Genomic DNA, 23,070 nt, shown 5'->3' with positions numbered 1-23,070 from the left:
CGAATGTTGTTCATATTTCTTTCTACATTTGATCCAATTTGAACTTTGTGGATAGACTGAAACTTGAAAAATGACCGTCTTGAATTCTGAGTTCACTTCTAGTGAAGTTTGAAATCAAGGCCAATTCATACAGTTGAGTGAATGTATATATATAAACATACTTTGAGTTTATTGTGTTCAATAAAGTATGAATATTACAAATGAATCATGATCTACTTTATCTTCTCCAATCACAAGCTAAAACAGAACTTGTTTCAAGATATCACCACAAATCTATATGGACTTGAAACCCAAAGAAAAAGTAATCAAGAAGTCCGTCCCATATTCACTTATTATCACGTTACCAGGGCTGCATATAACAACTGGTTCCACGTATCTGGTAATCCAGGGACGCACCAGTGGCTGCAATCTATCCCGGAACGAACCCCACTGTATGCCGATGGGTGAGCATCTTTCCTCAACTGAGACAGAGCAGTGATATCCAACAAGAACACTGGTTTCGTAATTCTGCTTAGTACTCTGTAGACAACTTCAGCCTCGGGTGGCATCCCACCTGGATACGTCGAACCTGCCAAAGGTTGTTGTACTCGATTACACCTGCCAATTGAATGGATCAAGGTTTTGGTAAATCCTTTGTGTGATGCTGATGCACATATGTTGAGTAAGTTATGAATTGATGCAATCTGTGAAAACTACTTACTGAAAGTGGGTAGGAGAAACGCCTTGGAAGAAAACTTTGGTCTTGCCAGGATCGATATTTTGGTCAATCCATCGAGCCCATGTTGTTAACCCTTTGTTAAATGCAATCAGGCGGTCCATGTCTTTGGATATGGTGCCACCATCTTGTACATAATCCCATCTGCAAAAGCGTAAGCATAAAGTAAGGTTCTACACTTACACCATATTGATTAGAAACCTATAACGAATGTCAATAGCATTCAAAATTGTGAATAATTCAAAGAAGATATCGTCTATTCGGCCCCAAATGTTATGGTATTACCCAACTGACCTTGGGAAAATACCATAAGACCAGATAAAATTTAAGAAGAAGAGGAGTAAAAACATACGGTTGCTCTCTCCCTTTATGAGTCCACCAATGCCATGAATTGAATATGAGCACATCCATGCCTTTCCATGCATCACCTTGTTCAATGGAGTCCAACTTCAATACTCTCCCGATACTCTCTCTTTTTATATCTACCAAGTATGTAGACCGATAAAGAAATATTGTTACCCCATAATCCTGCAATTGAATGTTTTTATGTCCATTAACTATTTATTGATCATAAATAAAAAGTCGGCTAAACAGGGTATATATATTTGGAGCGAAATAATTGGTTAAAGAGAAATTTTAGTAGAGAAAGCGTAATGTATTGATTGATCGAGACCATATCTGAATTCTTTATGCTCGAGATGACTAGTGCTCACGGGTTTGGCAAGTCTATCAGAAACAAATTGTTTATACTTTATAGCTCTGTCGGTTTGTTTAACACTAGAAATTCATTTTATTTTTTAAAAAAAAATAATAAAATGAAAAATCTAAGGTGTATTTATATGAATTGAAAAGTCATGAACCTTTTGATAAATAGACACTACAACTTTTTTGTTATATGATGATCAAATTCACAAATCACTATTTTTTTTGTGCAGAATGGTAGAATGTAAGAAAAAGTGGTACATATCAAAAAAAGAATAAATATGTAGAAAACATCTTCTTACAAAACATGTGTACGCAGTCTCAACTTTAGAAAATTGAGACTCGTGTGCATATCTTCTTTTGACAATAAGGCTCTCGCAATCACTCATTGATGGTATGAGACGCCTATAAATACAGGTGATTGAGATCCCTAGCACACATCTCATAAGAATAAAATATACCATATACAGAAAGTGTCAAGTGTTTAGAAGGCTTCAATCGGAGGAAATTGGAAAAATTACAAATAATTCGAAGGCTGGATGTTACACTCGATTTGCTTCCTCATATTGTGTTTATCATGTTAATAGTTTTGTATAAACATGATTTTTTAAAAACTCTAGTAACCTACAAACCAGTGTTCTAAAAGGACGCCTAGGTGATGAGCGTTCGTCTACCGTCCTAATTTTTAGAAAGAAGATGTTTCTTTGTTTTGTTTAAACCATCGACCGTCTACGCCGCTTAGTCGCCGCATAGACTGTCGCCAATATATATATATATATATATATATATATATATATATATATATATATATATATATATATTTTTTTGTAATTTTTTATTTTTAAAAAAATATTATTCTACATATTTTTCAATCAATTTGTATTAGATAAAAAGAAAGAATATGTTATCAATTTGAGTTTGCATCAATTTATACCGTACTGAAACATCAACATACAGAAAAGTTGATATTATAACGATATCATTTTTCTCGTACCAGTACTTTCGATATTGTATATAGTATCCGAAATTATGGTATGATATACCATACCGACCACCTCTATACTTAGGTATTCATCTCTTCTTTGTATATATGGTTGACGTATGTATGCATCTCTTCTTCTTTATTCAATTATTCTTAATAAAAAGGGAAAAAACGAATGGCGTGTAATCGGCCCCATTAAAAGCACGATTCTTTAATTTTGTTCATTTGTAAGGAACCGTCGTGGCCCATTCGACGGGCGATGCAATCATTAATTTTCCCATCATCATTAACCTTTGTTTTGCCCTTTTTTAAAAATGGCCGTTGTGGCCATTATTTTCATTAAAGATTTATTTAAACGGATAATACACGAGTATTTATTTAATTACGGAAATTTATTTTTATATATTCCTGAAAAATAGTGTAAAATACAAAAAAAATTTACTGACCTGAAAGGTCACAGAAGAGAGCGACTCCTGTCTGACGATTTTGAACTGAGAATTGGGAACCGATGCATGAATCATACAAGCAAGAGAAATCCACTGATTCAAACTCAGTGAATCCCCCACAAACATTATCTTCTTCCCACTCCATCTCTTCAATAAATCCAGCCCATTGAATCTAAAACATCCAAGAAAATATTACAAAATTTATCATCAAATCTGTGGTGGTTTTGTGTAATCAGGCATGGATACAGTGGTGACCGAGTATGTTAGCGATTGAAGGAAATTATTTTCATTTTGTTGTATATATATTTTATTAAAAGTTGGATCATATATAATTTTTTCAAAAAAAAAAACAGATAGTTCTGATCCAACAACTCTCCAATATGATTCGGCTGGCCTTCCCCATTAATTGAGTTTTTGAATGCTAGCTAGTACCTGGGCATCGTGCAGGAGTCTGGTGACCAAGAATACTTGAGGTACAGTTTATCGGGGCGGCCATATTTGATGCAATCGAATTCCGGGTCGATGAATGGGCAGCTGGAGGGCTCAAAGAGAGGATACGAAGGGTTGGAAACCCATTTTCCCTGGAACAGATTGCAACCTGATGCAAGCGGCTGGCTTTATACTTATGGGAGTGCTGCTGAAATTATTGCAGTAGCAGCTCCGAGTTCGCGTATTTTGGCAGGGGCAGCACCAAGACTACGTGAAACAGGGTGTGGATAAGCAAGTTTTGGTGCCAAAAACCCACCATTACAGGGTGTGGTGTGTTATGGTACACAAAACAGGAGGATGACAAGTGAGTAATGCAGAAAGAGAGTCGTAAACGACGAGATTTACTATCACATTTCCTCCTACAAATAAATTATTCAACTTTCTTCAAGTATTATTAATACTAATGAATGGATAAGTTGCTCATCCACGGCGGTACGTTAAATATTGCTTTCTTGGAGAGGGTGGGGTACTCCTAAGAGCAACTTTATACGGATGTCTTTCGCTGTAATATTTACTTAGGGTGTGCTAGAGTGAGACTCTATCGAGGAAAAATTCATGTTCTAAGTTTATATCTGCCTAATTTGTTATCAGTATATATGCTCGACTTTTTTTTTGTTAACTCGAACTCGAACTCATTAAGTCTACAATTTTCACGTGTCAATTGAAATCGAGTCAAATCAATCCCCGAACTTAGGTTTCACTTTGACTAGGCAAAAAAACAAACAAAAAAAAATAAACCTTGAGCTCGAGTATAAAAGTCTTAAACCAGCTCGCTTAAACTCCAAACTACAATGTAATAGGGTTTTATACAAGCAATAATTGCTCTTCCTATAATACAAAATGACTTTGATCTGCAAAGTAAAAATTTCCACATATATATCAGCTTATGATTTTTCGTAAAAAAAATATTGAATTCAAATCTTGGATTTTTAGCAAGTTTTTGAAGTAACGAGGCAAAAGATACACCCATTCTCCAAAAAAAAGAAGCAAAGAAAAAAGAAGAATACATACATATACCTTATTATTGTAAGTACTTGCTTTCTTTTAATTTTTGGTTTGTATTTATTTATATTTGTGCGGAGGTTGGTGGGAGTGGGCACGTTTTTTTTTTTTTTTTTTGATTTTATGAGTTTGTGAAAATAATTTGTTTTTTTTTGTGGGCTCGAATGATTTGGAAAGCATTGGAATCATCCATGTTTTAACGTGGTCTGAATTGGGTCATGGGGCCTCGGGGGCTCTGTTTTTAATGATCTTTTGTTTCATTGGGAAATCAAAAATCAAAAGGTAGAGCTTGAAAATGCATGCCTCAAATTAAAAAATTAAAATTAAAAGGAAACATTTGTTGAGTCAAATATTTTCTTAAAAATTATCATTTGGTCAAGAAACACAGCTGTGATGATGCTACACAACAAAAATATTATTGTGATGATATTAATAATTTGGAAAATTTGGTGTGTGTGTGTCTATATATATATATATATATATATATATATATATATATATATTAATGGTCAATTTTATTTACCAATAAATAAATTAAAAATCTCAATAATGAAGCAACTACGACCGCTCCCGTAAATAGATGCGTGTTGCCATTTGTAGGTAGCTTTGTTAATAATTTACGTATATAAGGCATATCTCCTCGTTTTAGGGTAGTTGGTTATTTGGATCCAATTTATCCCTTACAACTTATAATATCATAATAATAGAAATAATAGAATGGGAATGGATTCTTGATTTTAGTGCCATTCAAATGTGTCTTTACTCTCAAATATACCTACATCATTAAATACATTAATTATTTCTAACAATTTATTTATCATATTAAAACATTTATTCAATACGGATGAAATTATTTTTTTCTAGTTTTTACTTTTTCAATAACTAAGTTACTTGAAAACACACACACAATAAATATATGAGACATATAGGGTATTATATTTAATATTTCAGCAATAATATTATCTCCATACAAGATATACTCTCCTCAAATTTCTCTCTACTCATTTTCTGGAAACAACCATAGATTTGTGGGTTGTAAATAGTGCAACAACCAATAAATGTCCACGTGATTTACGAGTTTATCTAACTAATGTGACTTGCAGACTCTCGTTTTAGTCTAGATCATACCAAAAGATAACGACTGCGGGTTCATACATCATAAAAAAACAATGGATCTAATAATAAATTTCTATGAGATTCGTGAAAATAAAAAAATCTCACTAATATCTTATTAATATTTATTAAAATGCCCTACTAATAGTGAGTTCAATGATAGGGATAACATCTTCATGTCGCTCTCTATGTTTTGTGGGGATTTGAATTGGTTCATGAGATTGAATAAAAAGAAGATAAATAATTAACTAGACTGAGACATAGTGTTTAATATGATTTTAAAATAAGAGATTAATTTGGTGTATTTTCTTGAAATGACCAGAATAATTCCTCTACCAAATTTTTTCATATTTATTTTTCTGATTCAAGTTAATAAAGATTATAAATAGTATAATAAATTAATAAAAGAATTCGTTTACTAATCTATTATACAAACAATAATTTGTTAGAAAAATGCAAAGTTATCGTCATTTTCTGAAACCATACATAAATAATTTTAAAATACACATTAAATGTTGTTTAAAAAGTACGTTACTATATATATTTTCAAAAAAAAAAAAAAAGTTAGCTTACAGTCAAACTTTCATCTTCTGCGCTCATCTCCTCCGGAAAGTCGGAAACCATATACAGATCGACTTCAACTCACCAATTCTTTCGGATTTTTCTATCCTACAGTGAACTGTTTCTCTCCGTAATGCAATGGAAATTTCATTTCTTGGATCAACTTTTATTAAAATGTGAGGACCGTGATATGATGACGTTGGAATATGAAGAAAATTACTCTTTAATTTCCCATAAATAATAGACTAAAGCCAGCTCTCCCTAAGGATAGCATTACATTATCCGAAAAAAACATATGGCATCTTGAATTGCGTGCTTTGTTTGAATTTGATCAATGGTGTGACATGGAATGGGCACCATTTGGCTCTAACACGAGCCAAAACTTCTTTATCGACCGACGAACCAAAATCGAAATTATTTCTTAAACAATCATAGCGTTCTTCATTTCACGTCCTTAAGTCGGAACTAAAACCGAACCAATTTTTCGAAATAAATCGCACATATCATTCATGTTAAAACCATGATTGAAACCATAAAATTATATTGAGTTTGAAGGTTTAAGTAAGATAATGTAATCTTAAATATACTTTAAATTTTACACCTTTTTGTTTTTAATAATCGACCATCCATCTTATAACTTCTAAGGTTTTGAAACCGTTGTCCTGCCTAGTTATGTTGATTACACCATTATGGTTTTGTAATAGATGTTTTTCCTCTTAAATAAGGGTAATATGTAGGAAAGAAACCTTAGATGATTTGTTTTTTTTTTTTTTTTGTATATTTTTCTTCGCAAAAAATTAACAAATATATAGGACAGCATATAGAGCATGACGCTAGCCATACATTTGACGATGGCTGCAGTCTTTAGCATCTCAAAATACCTTCCAAAATTAATTTTTTCATAGGACCAGGGAATGTTGGTCCATCTCTAATTTGGTCCTCGATAAATTAATTTGATGTGCATGTTATAAAATATAGTATGATACAGTTAATCAAGGTAAATTTAGTTGTTTTATTTGGAAAATTTTGAAAGCTTAAGAAAAAGAAATTGGACTTTACAATTTACATGAGTTCATTTTGAGAAAATGAGTTTCAATATAATATCAGTCATGTGATCACAAGTTCATAATACTTTGAACGCAGATATATATGTGTATTTTTATTGCTTAATAATAGATGAATTTGCTCATATATGTGTGTGTAGTATATTATACACACCTGAGAAATCGAGCGATCGAGTTAGACTATTCGCGACAATAAACTAGCTAGCCATCGTCTCGGCTTGTAAGACAAAGTCAGAAGACAAGAAACAGATATCAAGCAGTCGGATAGCAAGCTTGCATGGCAATCCCACACATCCCTTCCTTAGCCTCGACATCCCTCTCAACTTTGACATATCCCGCCTCACCCCAATCTGAACCCCAAGAATTCTTAACCAGCCAATATTTCGTCCCATTTTCAGTCTTCCCATATCCAACCGCCGTAACTCCATGATCTAAATTTGTTCCACAGTCGCTCGTGATCACGCCACTGGAGTAAAACTGGAAAGATGCCCCACTTGCATCAATTGACACTGATACGGGTTGGTTTGCAACAGCTTTAAGTAAGGCAGATTCATCATTGACTGGCACGTCTTCGTAGCCGGTGATTGTTGCTGCACTCGAGGCTTCCTTTTGGCTGTTGCATGTGTTAGAGATTCCTTGGTATGGATAGTCAGATTCCGTGGTGAGGCCTTTGTTCTTAACTATGAATTTGAATGCGGCTTCCATGAAACCTCCGTGACAGCCCTGGTTGTCGTTTGTTCTATCGCAGTCCATGAGTTCTTGTTCGGACAATGAGATCAGTTTGCTTGTCGAAATTTGGTTGATTCCTTCCATTGCTGCAACTGTTGAAAATGCCCAGCATGAACCTGTGTACAAACAAAATTTTAAAATATTTTACAAATGTGACATATAGTGATTTCAAATTTTTGCTGTTAATTTAATGAAGTTTTAATTTATTTACCACATTGGCCTTGATCCTTGACTCCAGTCACAGCTCCCTTTTCTCTCCAATCCATACTCTCGGGAACATCCGTTACACCTTCGTATCTAAAGGGTGTCGATGATTTCTTGTGAGTGAACTTCTTGTGTCCATTACGAGCGGCACGGAATTCCTCGTTTTCCAAGTCAGCAAATTCATTTATACCAAGCTTATATGTCCTAGTTCCTTCACTGTTCGAATGTTCAATAAACTCCACATTCTTCTTGAATATGTTGAATCTTTTGGCCTTCTCGTCTCTATCTTTGTAAACACGTCCATACGTACGCATCCACCGCTGGTGTCTCGCAGCCATATTTGTTCGGTCTAGACCGCTTCGACCTGTTGCTAGAGAGGAACACATCCAAAGAATTAACATTAATAGTGTAAGACAGATTCTTGTGTCAAATTTCGAAGCCATTTGATACTGACACTTTGAAATATGTATGGTTTTGTAGAATGAGAATGAATAGATATAGGAATCAAGAGAAGGATATTTATAGAGGTTAAATGCGCTAGTTGTTAAGAACGAGTCGCAAGGAGATAGAGCTCGACAAGTTTGTTAAGATATGGCCAAAGAATTCGGGTTTTCGACAGAGAATTATCCATTGAACATGTTGTTGGATTATGTCCTAAAGATCACGCAGATCCAACATCAGACCCGGAGCTATGACTACGTAGGAGGAAGAAGGTAACACGTGGCAATAATAAAGTCGGAAACGATATTTTTTTTTTAAAAGAAGAAAAACAATTTTTTTAAAGAGAAAAGTAACTTGAAACCAAAATAAACGCTAAAAACTCGTACCCAAGAAACTTGGAAAGGTCGCTTCGTGCTGGATCAAATGAGAAATTTCGTATCCAGGAGAAAAAATAGGATGAGTTCCTTTTCTTTTCCTTTTTTTTTTTAATAATTTGATATATTATTATCTTTTTTGTTATTTCTAATATATGGATCGTAATTGATTTTTTTTACGATCCCTTGTGACGAATAAAATAATTACATTTCAAGATTTTAAGGACAACTGAAACAGAGAAATTCTCGGAACAAAGGTTTTTTCTCAACAAGATTTACATAAACATATATATATCCCAACCACACACAACATAAATAACACATAAGTAATGTAAATTCTCCCACTCAAGAGACCTCGTAGGCGAATTCATCTGAGCTTCAACGATTATTCACAGAGTCGGATACGAAGCTTGCATGGCAATGCCGCACAGCCCTTCTGCAGCACCAATGTCCCTTTCCATTCTAATATATCCATTCTCACCCCAGCTACTTCCCCAAGAATTTTTGACCAACCAATACTTGGTCCCATCGCTGGTTTTACCATAACCAACTGCAGTCACACCATGGTCTAGCTCAGTTCCACATTCACCTGTAAAAACTCCGCTCGAATAGAACTGGAAATCGGATCCACCAGCATCGATGGCCACAGATACTGGCTGGTTAGCTACAGCTTTTAGTAGTGAAGACTCGCTGTTCTGTGGGACATCTTCGTAACCCGTAATCTTGACAGCATGAGAGGATTCTTTCTTAGAGTTGCAGGTTCCGTCTACTCCATCATATGGGTAGTTGGACTCGGTTGTGAGGCCGTGATTTTGGATTATGTACTCGAATGCGTAGTCCATTAGACCACCATTGCAGCCTTGATCTTCACTCGTGTCACAATCTACTAGTTCTTGTTCGGATAAGGAAACCAGTTTCTTGGTTTTGATCTGGCCTATTCCTTCTGTTGCTGCAACGGCAGAAAATGCCCAGCAACATCCTGCATTTTTTTCAGTAAATACATATATACTTCTATATCAAAACAGAATTTAAGATTCAAAATATTTGGATAGTTCGTTCAATCGTTACCGCATTGTCCCTGATCCTTGACACCTGTAACAGCTCCCTTTCTCCTCCAGTCCATGCTCTGTGGAACTGCACTCACGTTCGAATATCTAAAAGAAGAAACTTTATCTGAGTTCTGTCGCAACCCCAATTTGTATCCATTCCGGGATGATCGAAACTCCTGGTTTGTCAAATCAGCAAACTGGTTTACAGCAAGCTTGTAAGGCTGAACACCTGCTTCATTAAAAGACTCGATGTATGCCACATTCTCCTTGAATATATTAAATCGTTGCACCTTCTCAGCATCGTCTTTATACACACGTCTATATCGTGTCATCCACTTCTCGTGTCTCGCAACCATCGACACATCAGGAAGTGTGCGTGATGTGGATCGAGAAACCCACGTCCCCAACACTACAATTGCAGCAAAGAAAAGTTTCAAAGAGATTGTCAAAGCCATGAATTCTTGCGACACGAGCAACTATATATGCGCAAACCTTTGGTAATGTGTTAGTTTTACGAAGTGCTGTGAATCCATTCAAGGGATGCCAGGTACTTATAGTATTAGTTGAGCTCATCTTACTTGAAAGATTGTCGATAATTTGAATTCGATAAAAGGCTGATCAAAGTCCCTGGAATGGCCGGCAAGTTGCGAATGATAAGGAAACTTACAGTGCCGTGGACGCTTGTCTAAATAACATTTTTTCCCTTCTTGCATATTAGTATTTGTATTGTTACGAATGGTCTTCTCAGATTTTTTAATGTTGGTCTTACTCCAGCATATCATATCTTCGGATAAGAATATTTGTCAATCAATAATGGAAATTGTATTAGTACGACTATAAGTCGATTGAGTTTCAACAATTGATTAGAAGATCATATTTCTTTCGCCTAAACTAGAACTTGATTTAACGATTTTTTCCAAAAGACGTAAATGCAAATAAAAAAAGAAGCAAATTAAATACTGTGGATGGAGATGGTTCAAGGATGTTTCCGTTTCAAGTGCCTTTTGTTATTGTAAATATGAGCATAGTTGACATATATCACATATAAAGATTGACATATTATTTTTATGTCAAAAATATTATTTATATTGTAAATATGAGCATGGTTGACATATATCACATATAAAGATTCGTGATAGCGTCTTACATGAGACTTAATATCATGACATATAGAAACATTCTATTCATTATACTATGTTTATAAAAAAAAAATTAACTCAAAAAATTTAGATAAAATAGTTCGATTCTTAATCAAATATGAACGTATTCTAGATAATGGACCACAAATATCTGACCCATACACTTATAGTTACGAATAAATCGACTCCACAAAAAAATTATGTCTAGATTGACTAATAAGCTTAAAAGGCTCCCTTGTTTAGAAGAGTGATATTAGTAGATGTATATAGATCTGGTTCGGTTTGATATCCCGGGCTTTTCAAAGCATATCATATATCGTAGAGAAAAATGAATATCGATATTGTATCGAAATTTCGCTATGATATAAATTACATATCATTCTTACCAAAAAAATTTGGTATACGATATTGATATAATACCCACCTTTTTCAAAGTCCTTTCGAAAACGTCACCTTCCTCTCCAGAGGAATGAATCGAGATGCTTGAATGCATGTGCACAATTACCCTCGAATCAAAATGAATACAATGATACGACAGAATCTTGCCTCACAACACAAAATGGACATTTTCATTTTTCTTCCCACAAAATTCTTATGCAGCAAACTCCTCATAAAGATTTGACCATGAACGCACGTTGGCATACCTTGACTCACATGATCATCTTCGACAATCTTCATGATGAATAAATATTTTTTACATAGAACATCTCATCATATCCAATGTAGACATTATCATTTCAAATCTTGCATCGTATCAATCAAAAAAAATATTTTTAAAATAATCTCAAAAATCAAACCAACCAAAAATAAAATATAACCATTCCGATTCAATCATTTCTTTTTTGGGTTAAAAAGAGCGATGGGTGGACTTAAGCACACACCACTCGTTCAAAGAAGTGATGGATATATGAAACAATCGAAATACCATTCTCAATTTGAGAATCAATTTAATATAATAGTAATAGGAATAAAAAAATTGCACCAGCCGGGAATCGAACCCGGGTCTGTACCGTGGCAGGGTACTATTCTACCACTAGACCACTGGTGCTTATGAAAGTTGGATTCAATAAAATTTATTTGTATTTTAATTGATAATATAATTTATTTTATACACAGAGAGTTCGTAATTTATTATATAATTTTTTTCTGGCATTTAAACGTAACAGGTTTTTCTTCCGGTTGGTAATTTCATTAATATGGTGATTTATTTTGGGGCCATCTATGAAGCTCCGATTACAAACCCAACCCATTATTTCAACAAATCTTATTTTGTTCGTCTGGAAAAAATTATAAAATTTGTTCTACGTACCTATCAGAGATGTTGGCGAATCCACTCCCTCACATGCAAGTGACTCGAGCTACAAATGACTGCCACGGTTGAAAGCTGAACTTGAATCAAAACTGATCAGCTACAGTATACCCGAATAATTTTAGCCTAGAGCGCTCGCATTCGTTGAACTGAGTTATGTTCATTTATTAGTTTTCCCAATATATTTAAATTACTACTTCATCCTTAATTATTTCATAAATTATCTTTATTTTGATACAGATTTTGATCATTTTAGTAGTTATTTGGTTTTAAGGCCGACTCGAGTAAATTAAGAGTCTGTAAATTTGAGTTCAATAGCTCTATAATTCCAACTTCACTCTTGAGTTTGAGGCGAATCCAATCTCAAAATTCAATACTGTACCAAATTTGAGGGCCAATGACCTATATGCAACCATAGGGCACATGGAGGCTCTTCTTGGTGGTGAATATATTAAATAGAAACCCAATTTTTCCACTCATCTTGCTATATGGAAGCTATACCGTTTGATTTAAACTTCTTTCTTAGACTGGTTCCAGTCTTCTTTCTTCTTTTTCCTTTCTTGTTGGGTTGATCGAGTGTATGGGGGAGTTTTAGGTTACTATTGAAGTAGCTGAGCTATGCTCTTCAATGGTTTCCATGTCAGCTTTCCACACTATGTTTTTCCGTGAAGTTTTTATCTGCATATACGTTTGACAGTTCCAGGCTTTTTGCCAAATTCAATTTATGGCTAAACTGCACTTAGGAATCTTACTTCTCTCGATATAGGACACCACTTAGCTGATAAATTTCAAGTAATATTTGCCTGTTATGGTACAAATTTCTTGTGGATGACCTACTAAATTACCTTGTGAAACTATGCTGTAAACCCATAGTTATATGAAAACAGCAGTTCATTGGACATTTTGATAAATTGGAGCAGCATCCACGGAACTGAATTCTGATTTTTTTCCACTTAAACATACAAGATCTGGATTTGGGGACATAGGTAACCTACTGCGAATTCTAGTGGCCATGCTGAAGAATATTGAGCTCCATGAAATATATAAATACCTCCCACCCGAATTAATGGATTCACAGCATTTCTCCATTTGCATCAAGAATCAAATACATTGCTTTCCTGTATTCAACTATCAAGAATGGCCTTGACACCCTTCTTGAAGGTGTTTTTTGCTGCATTGATCCTATTGGAGCTGTGGGCTTTTCAAGCCATAGCTCGCTCGATTCCTGATGGACTTATGGCTGAAAGACATGATAAATGGATTAAACAATATGGACGTGTGTATAAAGATGATGCTGAGAAGGCGAAGAGATTCAAAATATTCAAGGAGAATCTGGAATACATTGAATCTTTCAATGAAGCAGGGACTCGGCCTTACAAGCTAGCTGTAAACCAGTTTGCTGATTTAACAAAACATGAGTTTTTAGCATCCTACACAGGATACAAAAAGGGCTCTCATCCAAAGACAATTAAGGATACATCATTCAGATACGAGAACGTAACATCAGTACCAACGAGCATGGACTGGAGAGATAAGGGAGCTGTCACAGGTGTTAAGAACCAAGGCAGCTGTGGTAAGAAAAATAAAAGTGCATATGGGGGTGGGGTGGGGTGGGTTGTGTTGTGTGTGTGTGTGTGATAATTATTTATCAATTTTTCTTGTCCCAATTGTAATCAACGGTCCTCAGAATTTATTTTTCATAAATAAAACCATAGGAAGTTGCTGGGCTTTCTCAGCAGTTGCAGCCATGGAAGGTATCCACCAACTCAAAGCAGGGAAACTGGTTTCCTTATCCGAGCAAGCACTAATGGATTGTGACAGAGCAGGTGAAGACCAAGGTTGTAAAGGCGGTTTCATGGAGACGGCATTTGAGTTCATCCTCGAAAACAAAGGACTCACAACCGAAGCAAACTATCCGTACAAAGGAGTTGATGAAACCTGCGATTCAAAAAAGGCAGCCTCCCATGTTGTCCAGATTAAAGGTTACGAAAAGGTCCCAAAAAACAGCGAGTCCTCATTGCTGAAAGCTGTGGCTAACCAACCAGTATCTGTTGGCATAGAAGCTACCGCAGATTTCCAATTCTACTCTAGTGGAGTTTTTACTGGATTTTGTGGAACTTCGCTAAATCACGGTGTTGCTGCGGTTGGTTATGGTGTATCTGGTAATGGAACCAAGTATTGGTTGGTCAAGAATTCGTGGGGAACAGGATGGGGTGAGAAAGGATACATTAAGATGCAAAGGGATACCCATTATAAAGAAGGGCTATGTGGGATTGCCACGGAAGCTTGTTATCCAACAGCTTAAAGGTTTTGAAACTTACAATAAATCTGTACAAGGTTTTACCCTGTCATTATAATATATATATGAAGATATCCTTAAAATAAATAATCGTATGCCTCAAGAAATGTATACCCGTTTCTCACGACGTCAATCACACTGTATGGCAGAGGCTCGAAACAACGTGCAATATCTAAGACAAATAAAGAAATATAATTACTGATTAGCTGAATGATAGACTGATAGTGAGTGAACGAATCAACCAGGGAAGTGTTGGTGATTCACAGCATCAACTTCTTAGCATTCACTTTCTTGGAGCTTCTTGATTGCTTCTTTTCTTAACAATCTACCGTCATCGGAGTCATAACTCGCAAGTGTGACAATCATTTTTCAAATCCCATGTATCTCGTGCTTCACAGAAATCTTAATCACTTCATCCCATGGAGAAAACCAGATGATGACGGCACCCTTAAAAAAGCCTCATCCAGTATTTTTTATGATCGGAACTTTCTTCTCTGCTATGGTCGAACCGGAGCTGTTTTGAGGAAGATAAGGGAACTTTTTTATGGGATGCTCTGTATGAGATAGCGAAATGAAAAGAGCTCTTTCCAAATTAGATGGTATACGTTAAGCAATATGTTTCATTTAACCATCAACATTATCACAAAAGTTTTTTACAAGTTACAGAAGGAAGTTGACAATTGTAATATTCAAAATATTGCAAGCATATGATTACAATGACCACAATCATGGCTGCTAATGGCAACCCGGCCCCGACTCTCCATTACTCTCCAGAACTTGACTAGTGACATTCTAGAAAAAATGTTATTGACAGTGTAAATAACCAAGATACCGCTATACACAGAGGTGATGTGGTTATTTCTAAATAAAAGGTTGACCGTTTTATCTGACAGTGGTGATCTACCAGCTACAAGCTAGCAGCAATGCATGTGGAAGCGTCCTGTTGCTTCTCTTGTCGGTTAATTGTGTCTGCAGCTACATGAGCGACCACTCCAGCCCCCGCATTTTGAAACCAATGATTTTTCACCTGTTTATCGCCAGATAATAATGTTGAAAATTCGAATTAAATTTAAAATTTTAATTAAAATTATCGACCATGAATGTTAGAGATTTGTTTTTCTAGAGTTGACCGGAGACTTTTGGAATGCAACGCTTTTATATATAGCAAATATAAAAAATATGGCCAGTCGAACCTATTTTATTTCTCGATTCAATAAAAGCTCAAAATAACAAGAGTTGTAAGTTCATCTGTAATTCTTCGATTCCTCGTGGTCTACTTTTTATTAGTAACTTTAGGTTTCATATTTTTGAGTTATTTGCAATATTAATTGATTTGATTGATCTTGCAGGAGTTTTGGAGGGCAATTTGGAGTTTATTAATAGTGTGTTCATTTACTCAAATCATTTATAAAAATATATTTTACAAACACACTCAAATCTCACTCAAACATTCTCATGCATTTCATATCGTTAGCTTTTCATTTGGTCTCTGTTAAATTTTGGTGATAAAGTGAAGTTACGTTTTCAGTTCTTCAGTGTAATTACTTCGTGCTAAGTTGCTATATGGTTTTTAATAAAAATGTACAAGGACTAAAAATCTTTTTTCATGAAAATAGGACTGAGATATATATGTTTAAAAATGGGATAAAAATATATTTACTTTCATACCTTATACGTCAAATAATCTATTAAATATTAATTTAGATTAAATAATTCAATGCAATAAATTTTCAAGGAAAAAAAAATTAATACTTCAAACAATTAATATATAATTTAAAGTAAACATATTTTTTATTATGTAAATTAAACAATTTTTTTACATTTAAAGGTTGGTTATAGATTCACGCAGACATCACAAACTCCTTATTTTAAACTTTGTATAAAAAATATAATATAATATAATATAATATTCTAACAGTGAGTATTTCAATGTTACTTATTAAAGTGTTAACTCTTTTCGTATGTGATTCTTGTTATACATCTCTTTATGCTTGGAGATCAGATCCCATTATGTTGTTTAATAATTATATATTATAATTGTAATAATTACGCCACACCTTATAATTTTTATTTTAAAAGCTTATTTATTGCAGGTGATCAATCAATTTAAATATTTTTTAAAGTCTAAGCTTGAAAATGTACATTTTACCAAGTCACATTCGTGCCAATAATATCCTCATCTTTTTTTTTTCTAGATAAAATCTATTTGATAATTATTATATTTAATTTCAAATTTCAAAATAGAAATATATAAAATTGTAATTTTAATCATGTATATATGTTTATTTGCAATTTAGGTTTTTTGTGATGTCAAATTCTAATCTTACTCTACTATGTTTGTTACTTTTTGTAATTTTATATTTTTTTCGAAATGATACTGATATGACTCTGACGAAGTATTGACTTGATGCCAAAGTAATGGCACATGTCCAGCGAGACATTAAGTCTTTTAATAGAAAAATACTAGATTGTCAAAATACAAAAAATACAAGACTAAAACTCAATTTTGACAACATAAAAGACTGATCAAATTGTGTATAGACAAAAATAAATTACGGAAAATACGATTTTTCCAACGAAAATTTCAGATTTATAAAAACAATAATGCCTCCTTGGTAAGAAGAAGACTCTACTCATGATTGAGGTTAGTCCTATTATTCATTTATCGTACTCTCTGATTTAATATTATATGAAGATATATATATATTCAACCACTTTGTTCTATTTCAATTATTTATATATTACAATATACTATATTCTTTCGTCAAATTCCATCGATTTTATTAATCGTCATCACCTCAAATTTGATTTGGAAATTTAATCCCATGCCTGCAACCATTAATGTAATTTATAAAATAAATTAATGTTAGTAGGTAATTGTTTATCGCATGGGACCGATGCCATTACACAAATTCATCAACACTGGACGGCAGATGACTTAGTTTCATTATTACACCAAAAGTTTCTCCCTAATCTACGCTTTGATTCTCTTATCAACATGATGGTTTTTTTAACGACGATGGAACTCTTCGACGTTATTATTTTGATGTATGTTGAGTAAACTCTCGAGCAAACGCAGAAACGTGCAACCTGCATATATATATATAATGACTTTTTTAGTCAATTAGTATGTGTAATTACATGAAAATTATTAAATTTGATATTTTAAAAATTATTTTCTTAAAATATGCATGCAATCAACATCCCATTATGTATATTACAAAGAGGCTATGGCCATCAGGAAAAAATAATTAGGACAAATTAAAGGGTTAATCGATAACGCATAAATATTATTAATTATAAACTAAGCCAGGTTGTATGTACAACAAAGAAGCTACTGAAGCAACTAAGCAATATCTTTTTTTAATCTTTTATAATAATTATTTCCTTCTTGGAAACTACATGACAAACTGGACGATCATTAATAGCTTTGACTATTCGATGCGCATCTCCTCCTCTTCGTCGGGAAAAGTTGCCGTAGACCGCCGTTCTGCGCCACCTGCCACTCCTCCACAACCTCATCGAAATCCAGCTGTTGCATCCCCGAAGCATCGAACAAGCATCCCTCCGACAACGCCGCCAGCCCCCCACACGGTGGCTTGGACTTCCGGCGTCCAGCGCCGACGGGAACGTTTCGGAGGGCTCCGCCGGCGGTCCAGTATCTTTGACAGCCCTTACAGAAGTGTCTGGGCTGGTTAACATTGTAGTTGTTGAAGTAACAGAACTTGGTTTCCATACTCTTGCATCTTGGGCATGGGATGATCTTGTCCGGTCTCTTTTCAGACGTTGGATCAGTTTTCTTGGCCTCTTCTTGATCGTCTGATCTCTCTTTCAGAGAAATCGTAGCCCCGAATAGCTTGATTCTTGATGATGATTTGTTGTCTTCTTGAACCTCAGCCATGTTTCTGATTCTGGATAAAATAATATGATACTTGATTAGGGTTTGCTGATGCTGCAGAGTGTGTTCATGGTTGATGAAGAATAGATCTTGGGAAATATAAGTTAAAACACAGAGCAAAAGTTCATTTTTGTTCTTGACGAAGATTGTTGTTGGAAGGGTTTGGTTTGTTTGTGTATATAGTAATATATATACTCATATCTGAACTTTTGCTCTTCTAACACTATAATTAATATTCTGCTACATATTAGGTTACAAATTTCAGACATCAGTTATCTATGGAATGAAAAGTACAAGAAAACAACCAAAATTGTCTGCCTCTAATTATAAATTGAAACATCATTTTAAAAAATATATATATAATGCTTTACATGTGCAAGCGTCTGATTGGTGATAAATTTTGTTATTCTCAATTTAGAGATTTTACAAATTTTATGTTTTTTTAATATATTATTTGTAGGTCTTTTTCGCTTAAAAAGGGAGCAAAGACAGGAGATGGATGATTTTGAAGTAAAATTAATTAAATTAATTTTTTTATATATAAATGAACTTTGATTTTTATTTATTCGACGACTTTAATTCACTTATCTCATGGCAATATGTTGATCCTATGGATAGAAGAGCAACTAATACCCTGATGATGTGAAGTGACATTATATTTGGGACAAATATTTGTGTGAGACAGTCTCACGGGTCGTATTTGTGAGACGGATCTTTTATTTGGGTCATCCATGAAAAATTATTACTTTTTATGCTAAGAGTACTACCCTCTATTATGAATATGGGTAGGATTGACCCGTCTTACAGATTAGGATCTGTGAGATGGTCTCAAATGAAACTCACTCTATATTTGGACTAACGAATAAATCTTTGAAAATATTTGAATTATACTATTTTAACAAATTGTAAATTTCCTAAAATTTGTATGAATAACAATTTAATGCACATGGTCAATCCCTATGTACTCCAAGGTGGTGCATTAATTATAATATAGATTTTTCTAGGAAATTAAACTCTCCTATTTAGAAACCGTTGAGGCACGATGTTTGATCAGTACTTGTATAATCTAAAATATTTGAGTTGTGCTTTATTATGAGATAAAAGACACAATTTTTCGATACTTTATGATTTATTTTATTATAATTAGGTTGTAAATTTTATAATATTTTGATCCCTTGTTATATATGTGTGTAAATTGAGATAATATGAGTATAAGAAATTTATTATTTTTTTTTTAGAGTAAGTCTCTTGTGAGACCGTTTCACGAATCATAATCTGTGAGATGGGTCAACCCTACCTATATCACAATAAAAAGTAATACTCTTAGCATAAAAAGTAATATTTTTTCATGAGTGACCCAAATAAGAGATCGTCTCACAAATACAACCCGTAAAACCGTCTCACACAAGTTTTTGTCTTTATTTTAAGAGGCTCAAAATCTTTCCATTAATTATATGTTAACTTCATATAGATTAGATAAATAAAAGAGTTGGTAGTGCATCCTTTATAATAAAATAAGAAAAAGGGCAAAGTAGCAAAAAGTGCATAAAAATGCAAGAGTTTAGGCGTAAAAATCTATGGAAAGGGGGAAAGAATATATATATATATATATATATATATATATATATATATATATATATATATATATATATGAGTGAGTCTCACGGAGACCGTCTCACGGATCATAATCTGTGAGACGGGTCAACCCTATCCATATTCATAATAAAAAGTAATACTCTGAGGATAAAAAGTAATACTTTTTCATGGGTGACTCAAATAAGAGACACGTCTCACATATACGACCCGTGAGACCGTCTCACACAAGTTTTTGTCATCATATATATATATATATATGTTTATATATATATATATATATGATATTAAATGGAGCCGCCAGCAGCAAATTGGAAAGGTACTTGGTGGTGCCTAAAATAAATCTAAATAAATGTTGATGCTGAACTTTTTGTCCACATCATTTTCCACGTCATCGTTTTGTTGAGTTTCAAATTCATTTGAAGTGGGTCCCATCTCGAGTACAAAGCATTTAAAAGTGGGAAGCATAAAGATAAAGATTAAAGGGAGGATAAAGCTAAAAGTTGAACTTTTGATTTGATTAACATGAAAATCCATTTACTTTTGTCTATTCTAATCAAATATAATTTATGATTCATACCCAATTGATGAGATTATTGCTTATAATCATGGCAAAAACTTGTGTGAGACGGTCTCACGGATCATATTTATGAGACAGATCTCTTATTTGGGTCACCCATGAAAAAGTATTACTTTATATGCTAAGAGTATTACTTTTTATTGTGAATATGGGTAGGTTTGACCTGTCTCACAGATTATTATCCGTGAGACGGTCTAACATAAGACACACTCTATAATCATTCATATATAAACTCACAAATTCAATGAATTAAAATCTTGTATACGAACCGTTACTTAATTTTTGAGTTTTGTAGGAATTTAGATCGAAATCAAACTAATTCAAGTAACGTTGTTGTTAGATGTAATAAATGTTAATGGTGAGTAAAGTAATTGAAATGTGATGCTTCAGCTGTTGTATGGTTTACAAATTTTGGATTGCATCGTTACTATCAGGTATACCGTTTAGCAAAACAATAAATATTCGATTATACAGTAATATTATCGAAGATATGAAAATTTAGCATATAATCTTCCCTCTTATTAACTAATATTTTTTTGAGATACGAATATATTATGTTGACACACCGATATCGATCATAAAGCATCGATGGAGTTGTTTTAATTCATATTTTTTAACGCTGAAGTTGGGGAATATGAAAGAAAGGGACTTGGTAATATGGCACGGTACTCAAATTATCCATTTTCAATTTCGTATTTTAAGTTTTTTAAAAAAAAATTGGAAAATTCCCATTAGATTAGGCGAATCAACAAAGAAATTATGCTCAAATTTAATGCATGCACAGTGAATTTCATGGAATATGTCACAATGCAAGAAATTGGCTGATACTTTACGTATTTTTTTCTTCTAAAAAATCGATCCACGAGTCTTTTTCATATTTCTATGTCAAAGACACGCTATTATCAACGTATTTCCTTAACGGATTTTTATCGTAGGCCTCTTGTTTGATATTAGAATAAGTTTTTTGTGAGACGGTCTCACTATAAGACGAGAAAATCATACCGATATTCACAATAAAAATAATATTCTTAACATAAAAATAATATGTTTTCATAGATGACTCAAATCTCACTATATATGTAAAAAAAAAAACTCATGCATCATTAAATGTCAATTTATTTCATATTCTATTTTGATATCATAACACATAATGTAAAAAAATTGAAACCAATACTTGAGAGAAAGAGAAAAATCATTTATTCAAATTGAAAAAATGAATATATATGTCTTTTAGTCAAAATCTAGCTATATACTAAATAAAAATCACATGATCTAATGAATATAAATATTGATATAGCGATATATGATGTAGCTTTAGTATTATTCATTTATTTGTTGAAGGATAAAAAATTTCATTAAAAATGCAACGATAGCTAATTTGTATATTTCTGAATATTTACAGATTAATTCCAAATATTCTAATTAGGCGGTTAATCAAGCAAACAACTCGTAGAACAAGCTTGACTTGTCTTTGGTATAAAGTTGAAATTATATGCATTGGAAATAAATAAGTTATTACGTTAAAGTATTTGGGATTTAAATTTTTTACAGTCGGTCCTGCAGCAAAAATAAAAAAAAAAATAATAAATAAAAATCAGTCATATGAAACAAAAAAGAAAAAAAGAAAAAAGAGAGAGAAATCCAAAAAGAGGAGCCGGATGCTTGTTTTGGTAATGCTTTTCCTTTTGGCTGCATTCTTTTCTTTTATATATACCTGAAAAAAAGTAATTAGGAAAAAAAAAGAATGATATATATATATATATATATATATATATATATATATATATATATATATATATATATATATATATATATATATATATATGAAAATTATATGTTGTCCATCAACTATATCTATTCATTGCTGAGATGACACATGTTGAAACATATCAAAATTATACATACAACATATGAGTGTTGCCTCAACGGTGGACATACAGATGAGTTGATAGGGTATTATACTATATATAATAAATTTGATTCATTATCACTTTAATTATTATTATTATTATTAATCCCTTTTTATTACAAGGATTAGTAAGTGACATTGGGTAGCTCTCAATCTTAATTAAATAATTTAATGAATTGGAAGAGTGGTTTGATTATGGGATCACTTTAATGATTTAAAGTTGTCTTTATCTTTGTTTAATAAAAAAAAGTTGTCTCATTTCATATACTTTTGTGTGCCATCTTACAATCTCGACAAGCAATCATTTTCGCTCTTTAGTTAGAAAGACGAATATTTTTCTTTAGGTTTTGGGGATTTTTTAAAACATGTAAAAGTTTTATTTATAAAAGAGAAAAAAACATCAACGGTTTTCATTAATTGTATTTGTGTTCTCTGCGATTATTTTCACATCACAATATTACCTTTATATATC

At 33.2% G+C, this 23,070-nt stretch overlaps 5 protein-coding genes and 1 non-coding gene across 6 annotated transcripts; 1 reads left to right on the top strand and 5 right to left on the bottom strand.

Moving 5' to 3' along the window:
* Positions 1–128: 128 nt before the first annotated feature.
* Positions 129–3,808, bottom strand: LOC140836755 (protein trichome birefringence-like 38). Its single transcript, XM_073202504.1, has 5 exons — positions 3,278–3,808; positions 2,846–3,017; positions 1,068–1,243; positions 701–859; positions 129–597 (listed from the first exon to the last, which is right to left on the bottom strand). The coding sequence occupies exons 1-5, from the start codon at positions 3,283–3,285 to the stop codon at positions 336–338; spliced, it is 777 nt and encodes a 258-aa protein (XP_073058605.1). The 5' UTR covers positions 3,286–3,808; the 3' UTR covers positions 129–335.
* A 3,331-nt stretch (positions 3,809–7,139) lies between these two features.
* Positions 7,140–8,483, bottom strand: LOC140836017 (senescence-specific cysteine protease SAG39-like). Its single transcript, XM_073201428.1, has 2 exons — positions 8,015–8,483; positions 7,140–7,919 (listed from the first exon to the last, which is right to left on the bottom strand). Exons 1-2 carry the CDS (start codon positions 8,448–8,450, stop codon positions 7,327–7,329), a joined length of 1,029 nt encoding a protein of 342 aa, XP_073057529.1. The 5' UTR covers positions 8,451–8,483; the 3' UTR covers positions 7,140–7,326.
* Positions 8,484–9,079: 596 nt separating this feature from the next.
* Positions 9,080–10,362, bottom strand: LOC140836016 (senescence-specific cysteine protease SAG39-like). Its single transcript, XM_073201427.1, has 2 exons — positions 9,891–10,362; positions 9,080–9,801 (listed from the first exon to the last, which is right to left on the bottom strand). The coding sequence occupies exons 1-2, from the start codon at positions 10,324–10,326 to the stop codon at positions 9,212–9,214; spliced, it is 1,026 nt and encodes a 341-aa protein (XP_073057528.1). The 5' UTR covers positions 10,327–10,362; the 3' UTR covers positions 9,080–9,211.
* A 1,625-nt stretch (positions 10,363–11,987) lies between these two features.
* TRNAG-GCC (transfer RNA glycine (anticodon GCC)) lies at positions 11,988–12,058 on the bottom strand. Its single transcript has one exon. It is a non-coding gene; the product is annotated as a tRNA-Gly (tRNA).
* Positions 12,059–13,386: 1,328 nt separating this feature from the next.
* Positions 13,387–14,708, top strand: LOC140836753 (senescence-specific cysteine protease SAG39-like). Its single transcript, XM_073202501.1, has 2 exons — positions 13,387–13,892; positions 14,035–14,708. Exons 1-2 carry the CDS (start codon positions 13,457–13,459, stop codon positions 14,622–14,624), a joined length of 1,026 nt encoding a protein of 341 aa, XP_073058602.1. The 5' UTR covers positions 13,387–13,456; the 3' UTR covers positions 14,625–14,708.
* A 3,179-nt stretch (positions 14,709–17,887) lies between these two features.
* Positions 17,888–18,781, bottom strand: LOC140836014 (cyclic dof factor 4-like). The gene has a single exon (XM_073201426.1). The coding sequence runs from the start codon at positions 18,517–18,519 to the stop codon at positions 18,040–18,042; it is 480 nt and encodes a 159-aa protein (XP_073057527.1). The 5' UTR covers positions 18,520–18,781; the 3' UTR covers positions 17,888–18,039.
* Positions 18,782–23,070: the final 4,289 nt, after the last annotated feature.

Source organism: Primulina eburnea, chromosome 7, assembly GCF_022965805.1.
Source record: "Primulina eburnea isolate SZY01 chromosome 7, ASM2296580v1, whole genome shotgun sequence".
Taxonomy (NCBI): Eukaryota; Viridiplantae; Streptophyta; class Magnoliopsida; order Lamiales; family Gesneriaceae; genus Primulina; species Primulina eburnea.
The sequence above is the reverse complement of the archived record's forward strand: the minus strand, read 5'-3'. Positions and strand labels throughout refer to the sequence as shown.

Bases quoted from the DNA above. Each gene is read 5' to 3' on its own strand.
- LOC140836014 (XM_073201426.1), bottom strand. From the start codon at position 18,519: ATGGCTGAGGTTCAAGAAGACAACAAATCATCATCAAGAATCAAGCTA.
- LOC140836017 (XM_073201428.1), bottom strand. From the start codon at position 8,450: ATGGCTTCGAAATTTGACACAAGAATCTGTCTTACACTATTAATGTTA. The intron at 7,920-8,014 runs GTAAATAAATTA...GTTTGTACACAG, and splicing joins CAAGGATCAAGGCCAATGTG to GTTCATGCTGGGCATTTTCA.
- LOC140836755 (XM_073202504.1), bottom strand. The intron at 1,244-2,845 runs GTCAGTAAATTT...ATTCAATTGCAG, and splicing joins TCTCTTCTGTGACCTTTCAG to GATTATGGGGTAACAATATT. The intron at 860-1,067 runs GTATGTTTTTAC...ACGCTTTTGCAG, and splicing joins CATAAAGGGAGAGAGCAACC to ATGGGATTATGTACAAGATG.
- LOC140836753 (XM_073202501.1), top strand. From the start codon at position 13,457: ATGGCCTTGACACCCTTCTTGAAGGTGTTTTTTGCTGCATTGATCCTA. The intron at 13,893-14,034 runs GTAAGAAAAATA...ATAAAACCATAG, and splicing joins TAAGAACCAAGGCAGCTGTG to GAAGTTGCTGGGCTTTCTCA.
- LOC140836016 (XM_073201427.1), bottom strand. From the start codon at position 10,326: ATGGCTTTGACAATCTCTTTGAAACTTTTCTTTGCTGCAATTGTAGTG. The intron at 9,802-9,890 runs GTAACGATTGAA...AAAAAAATGCAG, and splicing joins CAAGGATCAGGGACAATGCG to GATGTTGCTGGGCATTTTCT.